The 22676-nt window shown below is 44.2% G+C and overlaps 1 protein-coding gene across 7 annotated transcripts in view; it reads left to right on the top strand.

The window, feature by feature from the left end:
- The window catches only part of NTM (neurotrimin), a 1318058-nt gene that overhangs the window by 1123183 nt on the left and 172199 nt on the right, over nucleotides 1-22676 (top strand). For all 7 annotated transcript variants that reach the window (XR_010188690.1, XM_063943614.1, XM_063943616.1 and 4 more), the window contains exon 6: nucleotides 21162-21282. Coding sequence is in view for 6 of the 7 variants with exons in the window: in XM_063943614.1 (XP_063799684.1) it covers nucleotides 21162-21282 (121 nt within the window). In the remaining variant the exon portion in view is untranslated. The remainder of the gene's footprint in view (nucleotides 1-21161; nucleotides 21283-22676) is intronic.

Below are 22676 nucleotides of genomic sequence, written 5' to 3'. Positions count from 1 at the left end.
GATAAGTGTACAAAGCTTGAGGGTGAGAGTTACTGATAAGTGTGCAGTGATTGGAGGTGAGAGTTACTGATAAGTGTGCAGTGATTGGAGGTGAGAGTTACTGATAAGTGTGCGGTGATTGGAGGTGAGAGTTACTGATAAGTGTGCGGTGATTGGAGGTGAGAGTTACTGATAAGTGTGCGGGTGATGGAGGTGAGAGTTACTGATAAGTGTGCGGTGATTGGAGGTGAGAGTTACTGATAAGTGTGCGGTGATTGGAGGTGAGAGTTACTGATAAGTGTACAGTGCTTGGAGGTGAGAGTTACTGATAAGTGTGTGGTGATTGGAGGTGAGAGTAACTGATAATTGTGCGGTTATAAGAGGTTAGAGTTACTGATAAGTGTGCGGTGATTGGAGGTGAGAGTTACTGATAAGTGTGCGGTGATTGGAGGTGAGAGTTACTGATAAGTGTGCGGTGATTGGAGGTGAGAGTTACTGATAAGTGTGCGGTGATTGGAGGTGAGAGTTACTGATAAGTGTGCAGTGTTTGGTTGTTGAGAGTTACTGATAAGTGTACAATGCTTGAAGGTGAGAGTTACTGATAAGTGTGCGGGTGATGGAGGTGAGAGTTACTGGTAAGTGTACAAAGCTTAAGGGTGAGAGTTACTGATAAGTGTGCAGTGACTGGAGGTGAGAGTTACTGATAAGTGTGCAGTGATTGGAGGTGAGAGTTACTGATAAGTGTGTAGTGATTGGAGGTGAGAGTTACTGATAAGTGTGTAGTGATTGGAGGTGAGAGTTACTGATAAGTGTGCGGTGATTGGAGGTGAGAGTTACTGATAAGTGTGCGGTGATTGGAGGTGAGAGTTACTGATAAGTGTGCGGGTGATGGAGGTGAGAGTTACTGATAAGTGTGCGGTGATTGGAGGTGAGAGTTACTGATAAGTGTGCGGTGATTGGAGGTGAGAGTTACTGATAAGTGTACAGTGCTTGGAGGTGAGAGTTACTGATAAGTGTGTGGTGATTGGAGGTGAGATTTACTGATAAGTGTGCGGTGATTGGAGGTGAGAGTTACTGATAAGTGTGTGGTGATTGGAGGTGAGAGTAACTGATAATTGTGCGGTTATAAGAGGTTAGAGTTACTGATAAGTGTGCGGTGATTGGAGGTGAGAGTTACTGATAAGTGTACAGTGCTTGGAGGTGAGAGTTACTGATAAGTGTGTGGTGATTGGAGGTAAGATTTACTGATAAGTGTGTAGTGATTGGAGGTTAGAGTTACTGATAAGTGTGCGGTGATTGGAGGTGAGAGTAACTGATAATTGTGCGGTTATAAGAGGTTAGAGTTACTGATAAGTGTGTGGTGATTGGAGGTGAGATTTACTGATAAGTGTGCGGTGATTGGAGGTGAGAGTTACTGATAAGTGTGCGGTGATTGGAGGTGAGAGTTACTGATAAATGTGCGGTGATTGGAGGTGAGAGTTACTGATAAGTGTGCGGTGATTGGAGGTGAGAGTTACTGATAAGTGTGCAGTGTTTGGTTTTTGAGAGTTACTGATAAGTGTACAATGCTTGAAGGTAAGAGTTACTGATAAGTGTGCGGGTGATGGAGGTGAGAGTTACTGGTAAGTGTACAAAGCTTGAGGTTGAGAGTTACTGATAAGTGTGCAGTGATTGGAGGTGAGAGTTACTGATAAGTGCGTAGTGATTGGAGGTGAGAGTTACTGATAAGTGTGCAGTGATTGGAGGTGAGAGTTACTGATAAGTGTGCAGTGATTGGAGGTGAGAGTTACTGATAATTGTGCGGTGATTGGAAGTGAGAGTTACTGATAAGTGTGCGGGTGATGGAGGTGAGAGTTACTGATAAGTGTGCGGTGATTGGAGGTGAGAGTTACTGATAAGTGTGCGGGTGATGGAGGTGAGAGTTACTGATAAGTGTGCGGTGATTGGAGGTGAGAGTTACTGATAAGTGTGCGGTGATTGGAGGTGATAGTTACTGATAAGTGTGTGGTGATTGGAGGTGAGAGTTACTGATAAGTGTGCGGTGATTGGAGGTGAGAGTTACTGATAAGTGTGTGGTGATTGGAGGTGAGAGTTACTGATAATTGTGCGGGTGATGGAGGTGAGAGTTACTGATAAGTGTGTGGTGATTGGAGGTGAGATTTACTGATAAGTGTGCGGTGATTGGAGGTGAGAGTTACTGATAAGTGTGTGGTGATTGGAGGTGATAGTTACTGATAAGTGTGTGGTGATTGGAGGTGAGATTTACTGATAAGTGTGCGGTGATTGGAGGTGAGAGTTACTGATAATTGTGTGGTGATTGGAGGTGACATTTACTGATAAGTGTGCGGTGATTGGAGGTGAGAGTTACTGATAAGTGTGCAGTGTTTGGTTGTTGAGAGTTACTGATAAGTGTACAATGCTTGAAGGTGAGAGTTACTGATAAGTGTGCGGGTGATGGAGGTGAGAGTTACTGGTAAGTGTACAAAGCTTGAGGGTGAGAGTTACTGATAAGTGTGCAATGACTGGAGGTGAGAGTTACTGATAAGTGTGCGGTGATTGGAGGTGAGAGTTACTGATAAGTGTGTAGTGATTGGAGGTGAGAGTTACTGATAAGTGTGTAGTGATTGGAGGTGAGAGTTACTGATAAGTGTGTAGTGATTGGAGGTGAGAGTTACTGATAAGTGTGTAGTGATTGGAGGTGAGAGTTACTGATAAGTGTGCGGGTGATGGAAGTGAGAGTTACTGATAAGTGTACAAAGCTTGAGGGTGAGAGTTACTGATAAGTGTGCAGTGATTGGAGGTGAGAGTTACTGATAAGTGTGCAGTGATTGGAGGTGAGAGTTACTGATAAGTGTGCGGTGATTGGAGGTGAGAGTTACTGATAAGTGTGCGGTGATTGGAGGTGAGAGTTACTGATAAGTGTGCGGGTGATGGAGGTGAGAGTTACTGATAAGTGTGTAGTGATTGGAGGTGAGAGTTACTGATAAGTGTGCGGGTGATGGAGGTGATAGTTACTGATAAGTGTGTGGTGATTGGAGGTGAGATTTACTGATAAGTGTGTGGTGATTGGAGGTGAGAGTAACTGATAATTGTGCGGTTATAAGAGGTTAGAGTTACTGATAAGTGTGCGGTGATTGGAGGTGAGAGTTACTGATAAGTGTGCGGTGATTGGAGGTGAGAGTTACTGATAAGTGTGCGGTGATTGGAGGTGAGAGTTACTGATAAGTGTGCGGTGATTGGAGGTGAGAGTTACTGATAAGTGTGCGGTGATTGGAGGTGAGAGTTACTGATAAGTGTGCAGTGTTTGGTTGTTGAGAGTTACTGATAAGTGTACAATGCTTGAAGGTGAGAGTTACTGATAAGTGTGCGGGTGATGGAGGTGAGAGTTACTGGTAAGTGTACAAAGCTTAAGGGTGAGAGTTACTGATAAGTGTGCAGTGACTGGAGGTGAGAGTTACTGATAAGTGTGCAGTGATTGGAGGTGAGAGTTACTGATAAGTGTGTAGTGATTGGAGGTGAGAGTTACTGATAAGTGTGTAGTGATTGGAGGTGAGAGTTACTGATAAGTGTGTGGTGATTGGAGGTGAGATTTACTGATAAGTGTGTAGTGATTGGAGGTTAGAGTTACTGATAAGTGTGCGGTGATTGGAGGTGAGAGTAACTGATAATTGTGCGGCTATAAGAGGTTAGAGTTACTGATAAGTGTGTGGTTGGAGGTGAGATTTACTGATAAGTGTGCGGTGATTGGAGGTGAGAGTTACTGATAAGTGTGCGGTGATTGGAGGTGAGAGTTACTGATAAATGTGCGGTGATTGGAGGTGAGAGTTACTGATAAGTGTGCGGTGATTGGAGGTGAGAGTTACTGATAAGTGTGCAGTGTTTGGTTGTTGAGAGTTACTGATAAGTGTACAATGCTTGAAGGTGAGAGTTACTGATAAGTGTGCGGGTGATGAAGGTGAGAGTTACTGGTAAGTGTACAAAGCTTGAGGTTGAGAGTTACTGATAAGTGTGCAGTGATTGGAGGTGAGAGTTACTGATAAGTGTGCAGTGATTGGAGGTGAGAGTTACTGATAAGTGTGCAGTGATTGGAGGTGAGAGTTACTGATAAGTGTGCGGTGATTGGAGGTGAGAGTTACTGATAATTGTGCGGTGATTGGAAGTGAGAGTTACTGATAAGTGTGCGGGTGATGGAGGTGAGAGTTACTGATAAGTGTGCGGTGATTGGAGGTGAGAGTTACTGATAAGTGTGCGGGTGATGGAGGTGAGAGTTACTGATAAGTGTGTAGTGATTGGAGGTGAGAGTTACTGATAAGTGTGCGGTGATTGGAGGTGAGAGTTACTGATAAGTGTGTGGTGATTGGAGGTGAGATTTACTGATAAGTGTGCGGTGATTGGAGGTGAGAGTTACTGATAAATGTGTGGTGATTGGAGGTGAGAGTTACTGATAAGTGTGTGGTGATTGGAGGTGAGATTTACTGATAAGTGTGCGGTGATTGGAGGTGAGAGTTACTGATAAGTGTGTGGTGATTGGAGGTGAGAGTTACTGATAATTGTGCGGTGATTGGAAGTGAGAGTTACTGATAAGTGTGCGGGTGATGGAGGTGAGAGTTACTGATAAGTGTGCGGTGATTGGAGGTGAGAGTTACTGATAATTGTGCGGGTGATGGAGGTGAGAGTTACTGATAAGTGTGTAGTGATTGGAGGTGAGAGTTACTGATAACTGTGCGGTGATTGGAGGTGAGAGTTACTGATAAGTGTGTGGTGATTGGAGGTGAGATTTACTGATAAGTGTGCGGTGATTGGAGGTGAGAGTTACTGATAAATGTGTGGTGATTGGAGGTGAGAGTTACTGATAAGTGTGTGGTGATTGGAGGTGAGATTTACTGATAAGTGTGCGTTGATTGGAGGTGAGAGTTACTGATAAGTGTGTGGTGATTGGAGGTGAGATTTACTGATAAGTGTGCGGTGATTGGAGGTGAGAGTTACTGATAAGTGTGTGGTGATTGGAGGTGAGAGTTACTGATAATTGTGCGGGTGATGGAGGTGAGAGTTACTGATAAGTGTGTAGTGATTGGAGGTGAGAGTTACTGATAAGTGTGCGGTGATTGGAGGTGAGAGTTACTGATAAGTGTGTGGTGATTGGAGGTGAGATTTACTGATAAGTGTGCGGTGATTGGAGGTGAGAGTTACTGATAAATGTGTGGTGATTGGAGGTGATAGTTACTGATAAGTGTGTGGTGATTGGAGGTGAGATTTACTGATAAGTGTGCGGTGATTGGAGGTGAGAGTTACTGATAATTGTGTGGTGATTGGAGGTGACATTTACTGATAAGTGTGCGGTGATTGGAGGTGAGAGTTACTGATAAGTGTGCAGTGATTGGAGGTGAGAGTTACTGATAAGTGTGCGGTGATTGGAGGTGAGAGTTACTGATAATTTTGCGGTGATTGGAAGTGAGAGTTACTGATAAGTGTGCGGGTGATGGAGGTGAGAGTTACTGATAAGTGTGCGGTGATTGGAGGTGAGAGTTACTGATAAGTGTGCGGTGATTGGAGGTGAGAGTTACTGATAAGTGTGCGGTGATTGGAGGTGAGAGTTACTGATAAGTGTGTGGTGATTGGAGGTGAGAGGTACTGATAATTGTGCGGTTTTAAGAGGTTAGAGTTACTGATAAGTGTGTAGTGATTGGAGGTTAGAGTTACTGATAAGTGTGCGGTGATTAGAGGTGAGAGTAACTGATAATTGTGCGGTTATAAGAGGTTAGAGTTACTGATAAGTGTGTGGTGATTGGAGGTGAGATTTACTGATAAGTGTGCGGTGATTGGAGGTGAGAGTTACTGATAAGTGTGCAGTGATTGGAGGTGAGAGTTACTGATAAGTGTGCGGGTGATGGAGGTGAGAGTTACTGATAAGTGTGCAGTGATTGGAGGTGAGAGTTACTGATAAGTGTGAAGGTGATGGAGGTGAGAGTTACTGATGAGTGTACAAAGCATGAGGTTGAGAGTTACTGATAAGTGTGCGGTGATTAGAGGTGAGAGTTACTGATAAGTGTGCGGTGATTGGGGGTGAGAGTTACTGATAATTGTGCGTTGATTGGAGGTGAGAGTTACTGATAAGTGTGCGGGTGATGGAGGTGAGAGTTACTGATAAGTGTGCGGTGATTGGAGGTGAGAGTTACTGATAAGTGTGCTGGTGATTGGAGGTGTGAGTTACTGATAAGTGTGCGGTGATTGGATGTGAGAGTTACTGATAAGTGTGCGGTGATTGGAGGTTAGAGTTACTGATAAGTGTGCGGTGATTGGAGGTGAGAGTAACTGATAATTGTGCGGTTATAAGAGGTTAGAGTTACTGATAAGTGTGTGGTGATTGGAGGTGAGATTTACTGATAAGTGTGCGGTGATTGGAGGTGAGAGTTACTGATAAGTGTGCGGTGATTGGAGGTGAGAGTTACTGATAAATGTGCGGTGATTGGAGGTGAGAGTTACTGATAAGTGTGCGGTGATTGGAGGTGAGAGTTACTGATAAGTGTGCAGTGTTTGGTTTTTGAGAGTTACTGATAAGTGTACAATGCTTGAAGGTGAGAGTTACTGATAAGTGTGCGGGTGATGGAGGTGAGAGTTACTGGTAAGTGTACAAAGCTTGAGGTTGAGAGTTACTGATAAGTGTGCAGTGATTGGAGGTGAGAGTTACTGATAAGTGCGTAGTGATTGGAGGTGAGAGTTACTGATAAGTGTGCAGTGATTGGAGGTGAGAGTTACTGATAAGTGTGCAGTGATTGGAGGTGAGAGTTACTGATAATTGTGCGGTGATTGGAAGTGAGAGTTACTGATAAGTGTGCGGGTGATGGAGGTGAGAGTTACTGATAAGTGTGCGGTGATTGGAGGTGAGAGTTACTGATAAGTGTGCGGGTGATGGAGGTGAGAGTTACTGATAAGTGTGCGGTGATTGGAGGTGAGAGTTACTGATAAGTGTGCGGTGATTGGAGGTGATAGTTACTGATAAGTGTGTGGTGATTGGAGGTGAGAGTTACTGATAAGTGTGTGGTGATTGGAGGTGAGAGTTACTGATAAGTGTGCGGTGATTGGAGGTGAGAGTTACTGATAAGTGTGTGGTGATTGGAGGTGAGAGTTACTGATAATTGTGCGGGTGATGGAGGTGAGAGTTACTGATAAGTGTGTGGTGATTGGAGGTGAGATTTACTGATAAGTGTGCGGTGATTGGAGGTGAGAGTTACTGATAAGTGTGTGGTGATTGGAGGTGATAGTTACTGATAAGTGTGTGGTGATTGGAGGTGAGATTTACTGATAAGTGTGCGGTGATTGGAGGTGAGAGTTACTGATAATTGTGTGGTGATTGGAGGTGACATTTACTGATAAGTGTGCGGTGATTGGAGGTGAGAGTTACTGATAAGTGTGCAGTGTTTGGTTGTTGAGAGTTACTGATAAGTGTACAATGCTTGAAGGTGAGAGTTACTGATAAGTGTGCGGGTGATGGAGGTGAGAGTTACTGGTAAGTGTACAAAGCTTGAGGGTGAGAGTTACTGATAAGTGTGCAATGACTGGAGGTGAGAGTTACTGATAAGCGTGCGGTGATTGGAGGTGAGAGTTACTGATAAGTGTGTAGTGATTGGAGGTGAGAGTTACTGATAAGTGTGTAGTGATTGGAGGTGAGAGTTACTGATAAGTGTGTAGTGATTGGAGGTGAGAGTTACTGATAAGTGTGTAGTGATTGGAGGTGAGAGTTACTGATAAGTGTGCGGGTGATGGAAGTGAGAGTTACTGATAAGTGTACAAAGCTTGAGGGTGAGAGTTACTGATAAGTGTGCAGTGATTGGAGGTGAGAGTTACTGATAAGTGTGCAGTGATTGGAGGTGAGAGTTACTGATAAGTGTGCGGTGATTGGAGGTGAGAGTTACTGATAAGTGTGCGGTGATTGGAGGTGAGAGTTACTGATAAGTGTGCGGGTGATGGAGGTGAGAGTTACTGATAAGTGTGTAGTGATTGGAGGTTAGAGTTACTGATAAGTGTGCGGTGATTGGAGGTGAGAGTTACTGATAATTTTGCGGTGATTGGAAGTGAGAGTTACTGATAAGTGTGCGGGTGATGGAGGTGATAGTTACTGATAAGTGTGTGGTGATTGGAGGTGAGATTTACTGATAAGTGTGTGGTGATTGGAGGTGAGAGTAACTGATAATTGTGCGGTTATAAGAGGTTAGAGTTACTGATAAGTGTGCGGTGATTGGAGGTGAGAGTTACTGATAAGTGTGCGGTGATTGGAGGTGAGAGTTACTGATAAGTGTGCGGTGATTGGAGGTGAGAGTTACTGATAAGTGTGCGGTGATTGGAGGTGAGAGTTACTGATAAGTGTGCGGTGATTGGAGGTGAGAGTTACTGATAAGTGTGCAGTGTTTGGTTGTTGAGAGTTACTGATAAGTGTACAATGCTTGAAGGTGAGAGTTACTGATAAGTGTGCGGGTGATGGAGGTGAGAGTTACTGGTAAGTGTACAAAGCTTAAGGGTGAGAGTTACTGATAAGTGTGCAGTGACTGGAGGTGAGAGTTACTGATAAGTGTGCAGTGATTGGAGGTGAGAGTTACTGATAAGTGTGTAGTGATTGGAGGTGAGAGTTACTGATAAGTGTGTAGTGATTGGAGGTGAGAGTTACTGATAAGTGTGTGGTGATTGGAGGTGAGATTTACTGATAAGTGTGTAGTGATTGGAGGTTAGAGTTACTGATAAGTGTGCGGTGATTGGAGGTGAGAGTAACTGATAATTGTGCGGCTATAAGAGGTTAGAGTTACTGATAAGTGTGTGGTTGGAGGTGAGATTTACTGATAAGTGTGCGGTGATTGGAGGTGAGAGTTACTGATAAGTGTGCGGTGATTGGAGGTGAGAGTTACTGATAAATGTGCGGTGATTGGAGGTGAGAGTTACTGATAAGTGTGCGGTGATTGGAGGTGAGAGTTACTGATAAGTGTGCAGTGTTTGGTTGTTGAGAGTTACTGATAAGTGTACAATGCTTGAAGGTGAGAGTTACTGATAAGTGTGCGGGTGATGAAGGTGAGAGTTACTGGTAAGTGTACAAAGCTTGAGGTTGAGAGTTACTGATAAGTGTGCAGTGATTGGAGGTGAGAGTTACTGATAAGTGTGCAGTGATTGGAGGTGAGAGTTACTGATAAGTGTGCAGTGATTGGAGGTGAGAGTTACTGATAAGTGTGCGGTGATTGGAGGTGAGAGTTACTGATAATTGTGCGGTGATTGGAAGTGAGAGTTACTGATAAGTGTGCGGGTGATGGAGGTGAGAGTTACTGATAAGTGTGCGGTGATTGGAGGTGAGAGTTACTGATAAGTGTGCGGGTGATGGAGGTGAGAGTTACTGATAAGTGTGTAGTGATTGGAGGTGAGAGTTACTGATAAGTGTGCGGTGATTGGAGGTGAGAGTTACTGATAAGTGTGTGGTGATTGGAGGTGAGATTTACTGATAAGTGTGCGGTGATTGGAGGTGAGAGTTACTGATAAATGTGTGGTGATTGGAGGTGAGAGTTACTGATAAGTGTGTGGTGATTGGAGGTGAGATTTACTGATAAGTGTGCGGTGATTGGAGGTGAGAGTTACTGATAAGTGTGTGGTGATTGGAGGTGAGAGTTACTGATAATTGTGCGGTGATTGGAAGTGAGAGTTACTGATAAGTGTGCGGGTGATGGAGGTGAGAGTTACTGATAAGTGTGCGGTGATTGGAGGTGAGAGTTACTGATAATTGTGCGGGTGATGGAGGTGAGAGTTACTGATAAGTGTGTAGTGATTGGAGGTGAGAGTTACTGATAACTGTGCGGTGATTGGAGGTGAGAGTTACTGATAAGTGTGTGGTGATTGGAGGTGAGATTTACTGATAAGTGTGCGGTGATTGGAGGTGAGAGTTACTGATAAATGTGTGGTGATTGGAGGTGAGAGTTACTGATAAGTGTGTGGTGATTGGAGGTGAGATTTACTGATAAGTGTGCGTTGATTGGAGGTGAGAGTTACTGATAAGTGTGTGGTGATTGGAGGTGAGATTTACTGATAAGTGTGCGGTGATTGGAGGTGAGAGTTACTGATAAGTGTGTGGTGATTGGAGGTGAGAGTTACTGATAATTGTGCGGGTGATGGAGGTGAGAGTTACTGATAAGTGTGTAGTGATTGGAGGTGAGAGTTACTGATAAGTGTGCGGTGATTGGAGGTGAGAGTTACTGATAAGTGTGTGGTGATTGGAGGTGAGATTTACTGATAAGTGTGCGGTGATTGGAGGTGAGAGTTACTGATAAATGTGTGGTGATTGGAGGTGATAGTTACTGATAAGTGTGTGGTGATTGGAGGTGAGATTTACTGATAAGTGTGCGGTGATTGGAGGTGAGAGTTACTGATAATTGTGTGGTGATTGGAGGTGACATTTACTGATAAGTGTGCGGTGATTGGAGGTGAGAGTTACTGATAAGTGTGCAGTGATTGGAGGTGAGAGTTACTGATAAGTGTGCGGTGATTGGAGGTGAGAGTTACTGATAATTTTGCGGTGATTGGAAGTGAGAGTTACTGATAAGTGTGCGGGTGATGGAGGTGAGAGTTACTGATAAGTGTGCGGTGATTGGAGGTGAGAGTTACTGATAAGTGTGCGGTGATTGGAGGTGAGAGTTACTGATAAGTGTGCGGTGATTGGAGGTGAGAGTTACTGATAAGTGTGTGGTGATTGGAGGTGAGAGGTACTGATAATTGTGCGGTTTTAAGAGGTTAGAGTTACTGATAAGTGTGTAGTGATTGGAGGTTAGAGTTACTGATAAGTGTGCGGTGATTAGAGGTGAGAGTAACTGATAATTGTGCGGTTATAAGAGGTTAGAGTTACTGATAAGTGTGTGGTGATTGGAGGTGAGATTTACTGATAAGTGTGCGGTGATTGGAGGTGAGAGTTACTGATAAGTGTGCAGTGATTGGAGGTGAGAGTTACTGATAAGTGTGCGGGTGATGGAGGTGAGAGTTACTGATAAGTGTGCAGTGATTGGAGGTGAGAGTTACTGATAAGTGTGAAGGTGATGGAGGTGAGAGTTACTGATGAGTGTACAAAGCATGAGGTTGAGAGTTACTGATAAGTGTGCGGTGATTAGAGGTGAGAGTTACTGATAAGTGTGCGGTGATTGGGGGTGAGAGTTACTGATAATTGTGCGTTGATTGGAGGTGAGAGTTACTGATAAGTGTGCGGGTGATGGAGGTGAGAGTTACTGATAAGTGTGCGGTGATTGGAGGTGAGAGTTACTGATAAGTGTGCTGGTGATTGGAGGTGTGAGTTACTGATAAGTGTGCGGTGATTGGATGTGAGAGTTACTGATAAGTGTGCGGTGATTGGAGGTGAGAGTTACTGATAATTGTGCGGTGATTGGAGGTGAGAGTTACTGATAAGGGTGCGGGTGATGGAGGTGAGAGTTACTGATAAGTGTGCGGTGATTGGAGGTGAGAGTTATTGATAAGTGTGCGGGTGATGGAGGTGAGAGTTACTGATAAGTGTGCGGTGATTGGAGGTGAGAGTTACTGATAAGTGTGCGGTGATTGGAGGTGAGAGTTACTGATAAGTGTGCGGTGATTGGAGGTGAGAGTTACTGATAAGTGTGCGGTGATTGGAGGTGAGAGTTACTGATAAGTGTGCGGTGTTTGGTTGTTGAGAGTTACTGATAAGTGTACAATGCTTGAAGGTGAGAGTTACTGATAAGTGTGCGGGTGATGGAGGTGAGAGTTACTGATAAGTGTGCAGTGATTGGAGGTGAGAGTTACTGATAAGTGTGTAGTGATTGGAGGTGAGAGTTACTGATAAGTGTGTAGTGATTGGAGGTGAGAGTTACTGATAAGTGTGCGGTTATTGGAGGTGAGAGTTACTGATAAGTGTGTGGTGATTGGAGGTGAGAGGTACTGATAATTGTGCGGTTTTAAGAGGTTAGAGTTACTGATAAGTGTGTAGTGATTGGAGGTTAGAGTTACTGATAAGTGTGCGGTGATTAGAGGTCAGAGTAACTGATAATTGTGCGGTTATAAGAGGTTAGAGTTACTGATAAGTGTGTGGTGATTGGAGGTGAGATTTACTGATAAGTGTGCGGGTGATGGAGGTGAGAGTTACTGATAAGTGTGCAGTGATTGGAGGTGAGAGTTACTGATAAGTGTGAAGGTGATGGAGGTGAGAGTTACTGATGAGTGTACAAAGCATGAGGTTGAGAGTTACTGATAAGTGTGCGGTGATTGGGGGTGAGAGTTACTGATAATTGTGCGTTGATTGGAGGTGAGAGTTACTGATAAGTGTACAATGCTTGAAGGTGAGAGTTACTGATAAGTGTGCGGGTGATGGAGGTGAGAGTTACTGATAAGTGTGCAGTGATTGGAGGTGAGAGTTACTGATAAGTGTGTAGTGATTGGAGGTGAGAGTTACTGATAAGTGTGTAGTGATTGGAGGTGAGAGTTACTGATAAGTGTGCAGTGTTTGGTTGTTCAGAGTTACTGGTAAGTGTACAAAGCTTAAGGGTGAGAGTTACTGATAAGTGTGCAGTGACTGGAGGTGAGAGTTACTGATAAGTGTGCAGTGTTTGGTTGTTGAGAGTTACTGATAAGTGTACAATGCTTGAAGGTGAGAGTTACTGATAAGTGTGCGGGTGATGGAGGTGAGAGTTACTGGTAAGTGTACAAAGCTTGAGGTTGAGAGTTACTGATAAGTGTGCAGTGATTGGAGGTGAGAGTTACTGATAAGTGCGTAGTGATTGGAGGTGAGAGTTACTGATAAGTGTGCAGTGATTGGAGGTGAGAGTTACTGATAAGTGTGTGGTGATTGGAGGTGAGAGTTACTGATAATTGTGCGGTGATTGGAAGTGAGAGTTACTGATAAGTGTGCGGGTGATGGAGGTGAGAGTTACTGATAAGTGTGCGGTGATTGGATGTGAGAGTTACTGATAAGTGTGCGGGTGATGGAGGTGAGAGTTACTGATAAGTGTGCGGTGATTGGAGGTGAGAGTTACTGATAAGTGTGCTGTGATTGGAGGTGATAGTTACTGATAAGTGTGTGGTGATTGGAGGTGAGATTTACTGATAAGTGTGCGGTGATTGGAGGTGAGAGTTACTGATAAGTGTGTGGTGATTGGAGGTGAGAGTTACTGATAAGTGTGCGGTGATTGGAGGTGAGAGTTACTGATAAGTGTGTGGTGATTGGAGGTGAGAGTTACTGATAATTGTGCGGGTGATGGAGGTGAGATTTACTGATAAGTGTGTAGTGATTGGAGGTGAGAGTTACTGATAAGTGTGCGGTGATTGGAGGTGAGAGTTACTGATAAGTGTGTGGTGATTGGAGGTGAGAGTTACTGATAAGTGTGCAGTGATTGGAGGTGAGAGTTACTGATAAGTGTGTGGTGATTGGAGGTGAGAGTTACTGATAATTGTGCGGTGATTGGAAGTGAGAGTTACTGATAAGTGTGCGGGTGATGGAGGTGAGAGTTACTGGTAAGTGTACAAAGCTTGAGGTTGAGAGTTACTGATAAGTGTGCAGTGATTGGAGGTGAGAGTTACTGATAAGTGCGTAGTGATTGGAGGTGAGAGTTACTGATAAGTGTGCAGTGATTGGAGGTGAGAGTTACTGATAAGTGTGTGGTGATTGGAGGTGAGAGTTACTGATAATTGTGCGGTGATTGGAAGTGAGAGTTACTGATAAGTGTGCAGGTGATGGAGGTGAGAGTTACTGATAAGTGTGCGGTGATTGGATGTGAGAGTTACTGATAAGTGTGCGGGTGATGGAGGTGAGAGTTACTGATAAGTGTGCGGTGATTGGAGGTGAGAGTTACTGATAAGTGTGCTGTGATTGGAGGTGATAGTTACTGATAAGTGTGTGGTGATTGGAGGTGAGATTTACTGATAAGTGTGCGGTGATTGGAGGTGAGAGTTACTGATAAGTGTGTGGTGATTGGAGGTGAGAGTTACTGATAAGTGTGCGGTGATTGGAGGTGAGAGTTACTGATAAGTGTGTGGTGATTGGAGGTGAGAGTTACTGATAATTGTGCGGGTGATGGAGGTGAGATTTACTGATAAGTGTGTAGTGATTGGAGGTGAGAGTTACTGATAAGTGTGCGGTGATTGGAGGTGAGAGTTACTGATAAGTGTGTGGTGATTGGAGGTGAGATTTACTGATAAGTGTGCGGTGATTGGAGGTGAGAGTTACTGATAAATGTGTGGTGATTGGAGGTGAGAGTTACTGATAAGTGTGTGGTGATTGGAGGTGAGATTTACTGATAAGTGTGCGGTGATTGGAGGTGAGAGTTACTGATAAGTGTGTGGTGATTGGAGGTGATAGTTACTGATAAGTGTGTGGTGATTGGAGGTGAGATTTACTGATAAGTGTGCGGTGATTGGAGGTGAGAGTTACTGATAATTGTGTGGTGATTGGAGGTGACATTTACTGATAAGTGTGCGGTGATTGGAGGTGAGAGTTACTGATAAGTGTGCAGTGATTGGAGGTGAGAGTTACTGATAAGTGTGCGGTGATTGGAGGTGAGAGTTACTGATAATTGTGCGGTGATTGGAAGTGAGAGTTACTGATAAGTGTGCGGGTGATGGAGGTGAGAGTTACTGATAAGTGTGCGGTGATTGGAGGTGAGAGTTACTGATAAGTGTGCGGTGATTGGAGGTGAGATTTACTGATAAGTGTGCGGTGATTGGAGGTGAGAGTTACTGATAAGTGTGTGGTGATTGGAGGTGAGAGGTACTGATAATTGTGCGGTTTTAAGAGGTTAGAGTTACTGATAAGTGTGTAGTGATTGGAGGTTAGAGTTACTGATAAGTGTGCGGTGATTAGAGGTGAGAATAACTGATAATTGTGCGGTTATAAGAGGTTAGAGTTACTGATAAGTGTGTGGTGATTGGAGGTGAGATTTACTGATAAGTGTGCGGTGATTGGAGGTGAGAGTTACTGATAAGTGTGCAGTGATTGGAGGTGAGAGTTACTGATAAGTGTGCGGGTGATGGAGGTGAGAGTTACTGATAAGTGTGAAGGTGATGGAGGTGAGAGTTACTGATGAGTGTACAAAGCTTGAGGTTGAGAGTTACTGATAAGTGTGCGGTGATTAGAGGTGAGAGTTACTGATAAGTGTGCGGTGATTGGGGGTGAGAGTTACTGATAATTGTGCATTGATTGGAGGTGAGAGTTACTGATAAGTGTGCGGGTGATGGAGGTGAGAGTTACTGATAAGTGTGCGGTGATTGGAGGTGAGAGTTACTGATAAGTGTGCGGGTGATTGGAGGTGTGAGTTACTGATAAGTGTGCGGTGATTGGATGTGAGAGTTACTGATAAGTGTGCGGTGATTGGAGGTGAGAGTTACTGATAATTGTGCGGTGATTGGAGGTGAGAGTTACTGATAAGGGTGCGGGTGATGGAGGTGAGAGCTACTGATAAGTGTGCGGTGATTGGAGGTGAGAGTTATTGATAAGTGTGCGGGTGATGGAGGTGAGAGTTACTGATAAGTGTGCGGTGATTGGAGGTGAGAGTTACTGATAAGTGTGCGGTGATTGGAGGTGGGAGTTACTGATAAGTGTGCAGTGTTTGGTTGTTGAGAGTTACTGATAAGTGTACAATGCTTGAAGGTGAGAGTTACTGATAAGTGTGTAGTGATTGGAGGTGAGAGTTACTGATAAGTGTGTAGTGATTGGAGGTGAGAGTTACTGATAAGTGTGTAGTTATTGGAGGTGAGAGTTACTGATAAGTGTGTAGTGATTGGAGGTGAGAGTTACTGATAAGTGTGCGGTGATTGGAGGTGATTGGAGGTGAGAGTTACTGATAAGTGTGCGGGTGATGGAAGTGAGAGTTACTGATAAGTGTACAAAGCTTGAGGGTGAGAGTTACTGATAAGTGTGCAGTGATTGGAGGTGAGAGTTACTGTTAAGTGTACAATGCTTGGAGGTGAGATTTACTGATAAGTGTGCGGTGATTGGAGGTGAGAGTTACTGATAAGTGTGTGGTGATTGGAGGTGAGAGTAACTGATAATTGTGCGGTTATAAGAGGTTAGAGTTACTGATAAGTGTGTAGTGATTGGAGGTGAGAGTTACTGATAAGTGTGCGGTGATTGGAGGTGAGAGTAACTGATAATTTTGCGGTTATAAGAGGTTAGAGTTACTGATAAGTGTGCGGTGATTGGAGGTGAGTGTTACTGATAAGTGTGCGGTGATTGGAGGTGAGAGTTACTGATAAGTGTGCGGGTGATGGAGGTGAGAGTTACTGGTAAGCGTACAAAGCTTGAGGGTGAGAGTTACTGATAAGTTTGCAGTGATTGGAGGTGAGAGTTACTGATAAGTGTGTAGTGATTGGAGGTGAGAGTAACTGATAATTGTGCGGTTATAAGAGGTTAGAGTTACTGATAAGTGTGTGGTGATTGGAGGTGAGATTTACTGATAAGTGTGCGGTGATTGGAGGTGAGAGTTACTGATAAGTGTGCAGTGATTGGAGGTGAGAGTTACTGATAAGTGTGCGGGTGATGGAGGTGAGAGTTACTGATAAGTGTGCAGTGATTGGAGGTGAGAGTTACTGATAAGTGTGAAGGTGATGGAGGTGAGAGTTACTGATGAGTGTACAAAGCTTGAGGTTGAGAGTTACTGATAAGTGTGCGGTGATTAGAGGTGAGAGTTACTGATAAGTGTGCGGTGATTGGGGGTGAGAGTTACTGATAATTGTGCATTGATTGGAGGTGAGAGTTACTGATAAGTGTGCGGGTGATGGAGGTGAGAGTTACTGATAAGTGTGCGGTGATTGGAGGTGAGAGTTACTGATAAGTGTGCGGGTGATTGGAGGTGTGAGTTACTGATAAGTGTGCGGTGATTGGATGTGAGAGTTACTGATAAGTGTGCGGTGATTGGAGGTGAGAGTTACTGATAATTATGTGGTGATTGGAGGTGAGAGTTACTGATAAGGGTGCGGGTGTTGGAGGTGAGAGCTACTGATAAGTGTGCGGTGATTGGAGGTGAGAGTTATTGATAAGTGTGCGGGTGATGGAGGTGAGAGTTACTGATAAGTGTGCGGTGATTGGAGGTGAGAGTTACTGATAAGTGTGCGGTGATTGGAGGTGGGAGTTACTGATAAGTGTGCAGTGTTTGGTTGTTGAGAGTTACTGATAAGTGTACAATGCTTGAAGGTGAGAGTTACTGATAAGTGTGTAGTGATTGGAGGTGAGAGTTACTGATAAGTGTGTAGTGATTGGAGGTGAGAGTTACTGATAAGTGTGTAGTTATTGGAGGTGAGAGTTACTGATAAGTGTGTAGTGATTGGAGGTGAGAGTTACTGATAAGTGTGCGGTGATTGGAGGTGATTGGAGGTGAGAGTTACTGATAAGTGTGCGGGTGATGGAAGTGAGAGTTACTGATAAGTGTACAAAGCTTGAGGGTGAGAGTTACTGATAAGTGTGCAGTGATTGGAGGTGAGAGTTACTGTTAAGTGTACAATGCTTGGAGGTGAGATTTACTGATAAGTGTGCGGTGATTGGAGGTGAGAGTTACTGATAAGTGTGTGGTGATTGGAGGTGAGAGTAACTGATAATTGTGCGGTTATAAGAGGTTAGAGTTACTGATAAGTGTGTAGTGATTGGAGGTGAGAGTTACTGATAAGTGTGCGGTGATTGGAGGTGAGAGTAACTGATAATTTTGCGGTTATAAGAGGTTAGAGTTACTGATAAGTGTGCGGTGATTGGAGGTGAGTGTTACTGATAAGTGTGCGGTGATTGGAGGTGAGAGTTACTGATAAGTGTGCGGGTGATGGAGGTGAGAGTTACTGGTAAGCGTACAAAGCTTGAGGGTGAGAGTTACTGATAAGTTTGCAGTGATTGGAGGTGAGAGTTACTGATAAGTGTGTAGTGATTGGAGGTGAGAGTAACTGATAATTTTGCGGTTATAAGAGGTTAGAGTTACTGATAAGTGTGCGGTGATTGGAGGTGAGTGTTACTGATAAGTGTGCGGTGATTGGAGGTGAGAGTTACTGATAAGTGTGCGGGTGATGGAGGTGAGAGTTACTGGTAAGTGTACAAAGCTTGAGGGTGAGAGTTACTGATAAGTTTGCAGTGATTGGAGGTGAGAGTTACTGATAAGTGTGCGGTAATTGGAGGTGAGAGTTACTGATAAGTGTGTAGTGATTGGAGGTGAGAGTTACTGATAAGTGTACAATGCTTGAAGGTGAGAATTACTGATAAGTGTGCAGTGTTTGGTTGTTGAGAGTTACTGATAAGTGTACAATGCTTGAAGGTGAGAGTTACTGATAAGTGTGCGGGTGATGGAGGTGAGAGTTACTGGTAAGTGTACAAAGCTTGAGGGTGAGAGTTACTGATAAGTGTGTAGTGATTGGAGGTGAGAGTTACTGATAAGTGTGCGGGTGATGGAGGTGAGAGTTACTGATAAGTGTGCGGTTATAAGAGGTGAGAGTTACTGATAAGTGTGCGGTGATATTAGGTGAGAGTTACTGATAAGTGTGCAGTGATTGGAGGTGAGAGTTACTGATAAGTGTGCAATGATACCTTTTGAATATCATTGTGTATACTGTATGTTGCATGGGACCTCTATGTGTTGTTTCCTATGTAGTGTTTCTGTACTGAGTTATCGCTGTGCTTTGCATGATAATTTTTCTGCTCTGCTTCCTCGTACTGAGGGGTATTAAGGAATTCTGAGCTCATAATTTGTATTTTATTGCTTGTTTTCTGATGTCTTGTTAGCATGCCTGTGCAGTGTTCCTGAAACGTGACCTAAGACTCTTCATGTAAAGCCAACATTAGCATATTGATTGTGTATTACTATCCGCATCATGCAACTATCAATTGCCATCATATCTAAAAGGATTGTGCACATCAGAGGTATACAAGCCCTGACTCGCCGATACTTCATGTGCATGTGGGACACCAAAGACTCTTTGAGTGTTGGGATCTGGGGATCCCTGATGCTCTGCATGTACAGTGCATCAGGAAAGTATTCACAGCGCTTCATTTTTTTTCACATTTTGTTATGTTACAGCCTTATTCCAAAATGGAATAAATTTATTTTTTTCCTCAAAAATTCTGCACACAATACCCCATAATGACAATGTGAAAAAAGTTTTTTTTGAGGTTTTTGCAAATTTATTACAAATAAAAAAATAAGAACTCACACGTACATAAGTATTAACAGCCTTTGCCATGAAGCTCAAAATTGAGCTCAGGTGCATCCGGTTTCCACTGATCATCCTTGAGATGTTCCTACAGCTTAATTGGAGTCCACCTGTGGTAAATTCAGTTGATTGGACATGATTTGGAAAGGCGCACACCTGTCTATATAAGGTCCCACACTTGACAGTGCATATCTGAGCATAAACCAAGCATGAAGTCAACTGAATTGTCTGTAGACTTCCGAGACGGGATTATCTCGAGGCACAAATCTGGGGAAGGGTGCAGAAAAATATCTGCTGCTATGAAGGTCCCAGTGAGCACAGTGACCTCCATCGTCCGTAAATGGAAGAAGTTCGGAACCACCAGGACTCTTCCTAGAGCTGGCCGGCTGTCTAAACTAAGCGACCGGGGAAGAAGGGCCCTAGTCAGGGAGGTGACCAAGAGAACCCGATGGTCACTCTGTCAGAGCTACAGTATTCCTCTGTGGAGAGAGGAGAACCTTCCAGAAGGACAACCATCTCTGTAGCAATCCACCAATCAGGCCTGTATGGTAGAGTGGCTAGATGGAAGCCATGCCTTAGTAAAAAGCACATGGCAGCTCGCCTAGAGTTTGCCAAAATGCACCTGAAGGACTCTGAGACCATGAGAAACAAAATTCTCTGGTCTGATGAGACAACGATTGAACTCTTTGGCGTGAATGCCAGGCGTCATGTTTGGAGGAAACCAGGCACCGCTCATCACCAGGCCAATACCATATCTACAGTGAAGTATGGTGGTGGTAGCATCATGCTATGGGGATGCTTTTCAGCGGCAGGAACTAAGAGACTAGTCAGGATAGAGGGAAAGATGAATGCTGCAATGTACAGGGACATCCCAGATGAAAACCTGCTCTTGACCTCAGACTGGGGCGACGGTTCATCTTTCAGCAGGACAACGACCCTAAGCACACAGCCAAGATATCAAATGAGTGGCTTCAGGACAACTCAGTGAATGTCCTTGAGTGGCCCGGCCAGAGCCCAGACTTGAATCCGATTGAACATCTCTGGAGAGACCTGAAAATGGCTGTGCACCGACGCTTCCCATCCAACCTGATGGAGCTTGAGAGGTGCTGCAAAGAGGAATGGGCGAAACTTCCCAAAGATAGGTGTGCCAAGCTTGTGGCATCATATTCAAATAGACAAGGCTGTAATTGCTGCCAAAGGTGCATCAACAAAGTATTAAGCAAAGGCTGTTAATACTTATGTATTTGTAATTTCTTAAGTTTTTTATTTTTAATAAATTTGCAAAAAAACCTGAAACTTTTTCACGTTTTCATTATGGGGTATTGTATGTAGAATTTTGAAGGGAAAAAAATGAATTTATTCCATTTTATTTATTTATTTATTACCAGTTATTTATATAGCGCACACATATTCCGCTACGTTTTACAGAGAATATTTGCCCATTCACATCAGTCCCTGTCCCAGTGGAGCTTACAATCTATATTCCCAAACACATGTACACACAGACACTTTCATGCTAAGGTTAATTTTTGTTGGTAGACAATTAACCTACCAGTATATATTTGGATTGTGGGAGGAACCCGGAGTACCCGGAGGAAACCCCCGCAAGTACAGGGAGAATATACAAACTCCACACAGTTAGGACCATAGTGAGAATCGAACCAATGACCTTGGTGCTGTGAGGCAGTAATGCTAACCGTTACACTGTCTGTACTGCATTTTCGAATAAGGCTGTAACATAACAAAATGTGGAAAAAGTGACGCGCTGTGAATACTTTCCGGATATACTGTATATGGGGGTTTCCTGAGAGGCTCTGTGTGGTATCACCAAGGATTTATGTGAGGGGGGTTTCTCTGATGCTTTATAGGTGTGTGGGGGCTCCCTGATGCTCTCTGTATGTGTGTGGTCTACCCAAGGCTCTATATATATGTGTATATCTTATAAAATGCAAAGAGCATTGATCAACCAGACTAAATATATAAGCGTATTGTGACATTAGACACTGGTTCTGTGTTCTTTGCAGATGCACCATATATTCTGGATGCACGGAACATCGGTGTCCCACTGGGTCATCAAGGTATCTTGCAGTGTGATGCGTTGGCTGTCCCTGCAGCTGACTTCTTTTGGTACAAGGAAGATAAGAGGTATGAACACTGGCCCAGCTGCTTGCTCACATGATGTCCACACATGAATGCGGCCATACTTGGGACACTTTTACATAGGGAGTGAGGGTATAGACACACATGTCCATCAAAATCCATTCATGTGATAGTGGCCATTTTACGTCCTGGGTGGTATAAATTCCAAGGTTCCGTTACCCCCATAATGTACATTACTGATTAAATCTACAGAGGCTATTTCTTTTTCTATTAGTGTGTTTGCCATCTGCACCTCAAGTAGTCAGAGATTCCACAGAAAAGCCCCCATGACACTAGGGAGCTCTCCGTAAACTCGTCCACTCCCAGCTCATGACCTCTGTTTGGTAACTGTGACTACATTAGACACATCTTTGTATAGGCCTAATACAATACCATACTAATTAGGACAACTCAAAGGCACCTTTGTTGGCCAAAGTAATGAAACCTAGTTTTCTAACCTTTCTTTAAGACTTCCATTTCTTTTATAATGAGGCTGACCACATCCCTAGAATGAGGCGATGCCTCTCCTTGCACACGAGCCCATTCACAATATGGCCTGTCTAATGACTTATGCAATTGTAATCTTATGAGGCGCTTACACAGCGGTAGGAGGACAGGGAGGAGACACATAGGTGTTGAGGGACAGTAAGGAGTAACACAGGAGTAGGAGGACAGGGAGACGTCACACAGGAGTAGTAGGACAGGGAGAAGTCACACAGGAGTAGGAGGACAGGGAGAGGTCACACAGGAGTAGGAGGACAGAGAGAAATCACACAGGAGAACAAGGACAGTGAGGAGTGACACAGGAGTAGGAGGACAGGGAGGTGACACACAGGAGTAGGAGGACAGGGAGAAGTCACACAGGAGTACAAGGACAGTGAGGAGTCACACAGGAGTAGGAGGACAGGGAGAAGTCACACAGGAGTAGGAGGACAGGGAGAAGTCACACAGGAGTAGGAGGACAGAGAGAAATCACACAGGAGAACAAGGACAGTTAGGAGTGACACAGGAGCAGGAGGACAGGGAGGTGACACACAGGAGTAGGAGGACAGGGAGGTGACACACAGGAGTAGGAGGACAGGGAGGTGACAGGGAGGAGTCACACAGGAGTAGGTGGACAGGGAGAAGTCACACAGGAGTAGGAGGACAGAGAGAAATCACACAGGAGAACAAGGACAGAGAGAAGTCACACAGGAGTAGGAGGACAGGGAGGAGACACACAGGAGTAGGAGGACAGGGAGAAGTCACACAGGAGTAGGAGGACAGGGAGAAGTCACACAGGAGTAGGAGGACAGAGAGAAATCACACAGGAGAACAAGGACAGTTAGGAGTGACACAGGAGCAGGAGGACAGGGAGGTGACACACAGGAGCAGGAGGACAGGGAGGTGACACACAGGAG

The sequence above is a fragment of the Pseudophryne corroboree genome, chromosome 10, assembly GCF_028390025.1.
Source record: "Pseudophryne corroboree isolate aPseCor3 chromosome 10, aPseCor3.hap2, whole genome shotgun sequence".
NCBI classification, from domain to species: domain Eukaryota; kingdom Metazoa; phylum Chordata; class Amphibia; order Anura; family Myobatrachidae; genus Pseudophryne; species Pseudophryne corroboree.
The sequence above is the reverse complement of the archived record's forward strand: the minus strand, read 5'-3'. Positions and strand labels throughout refer to the sequence as shown.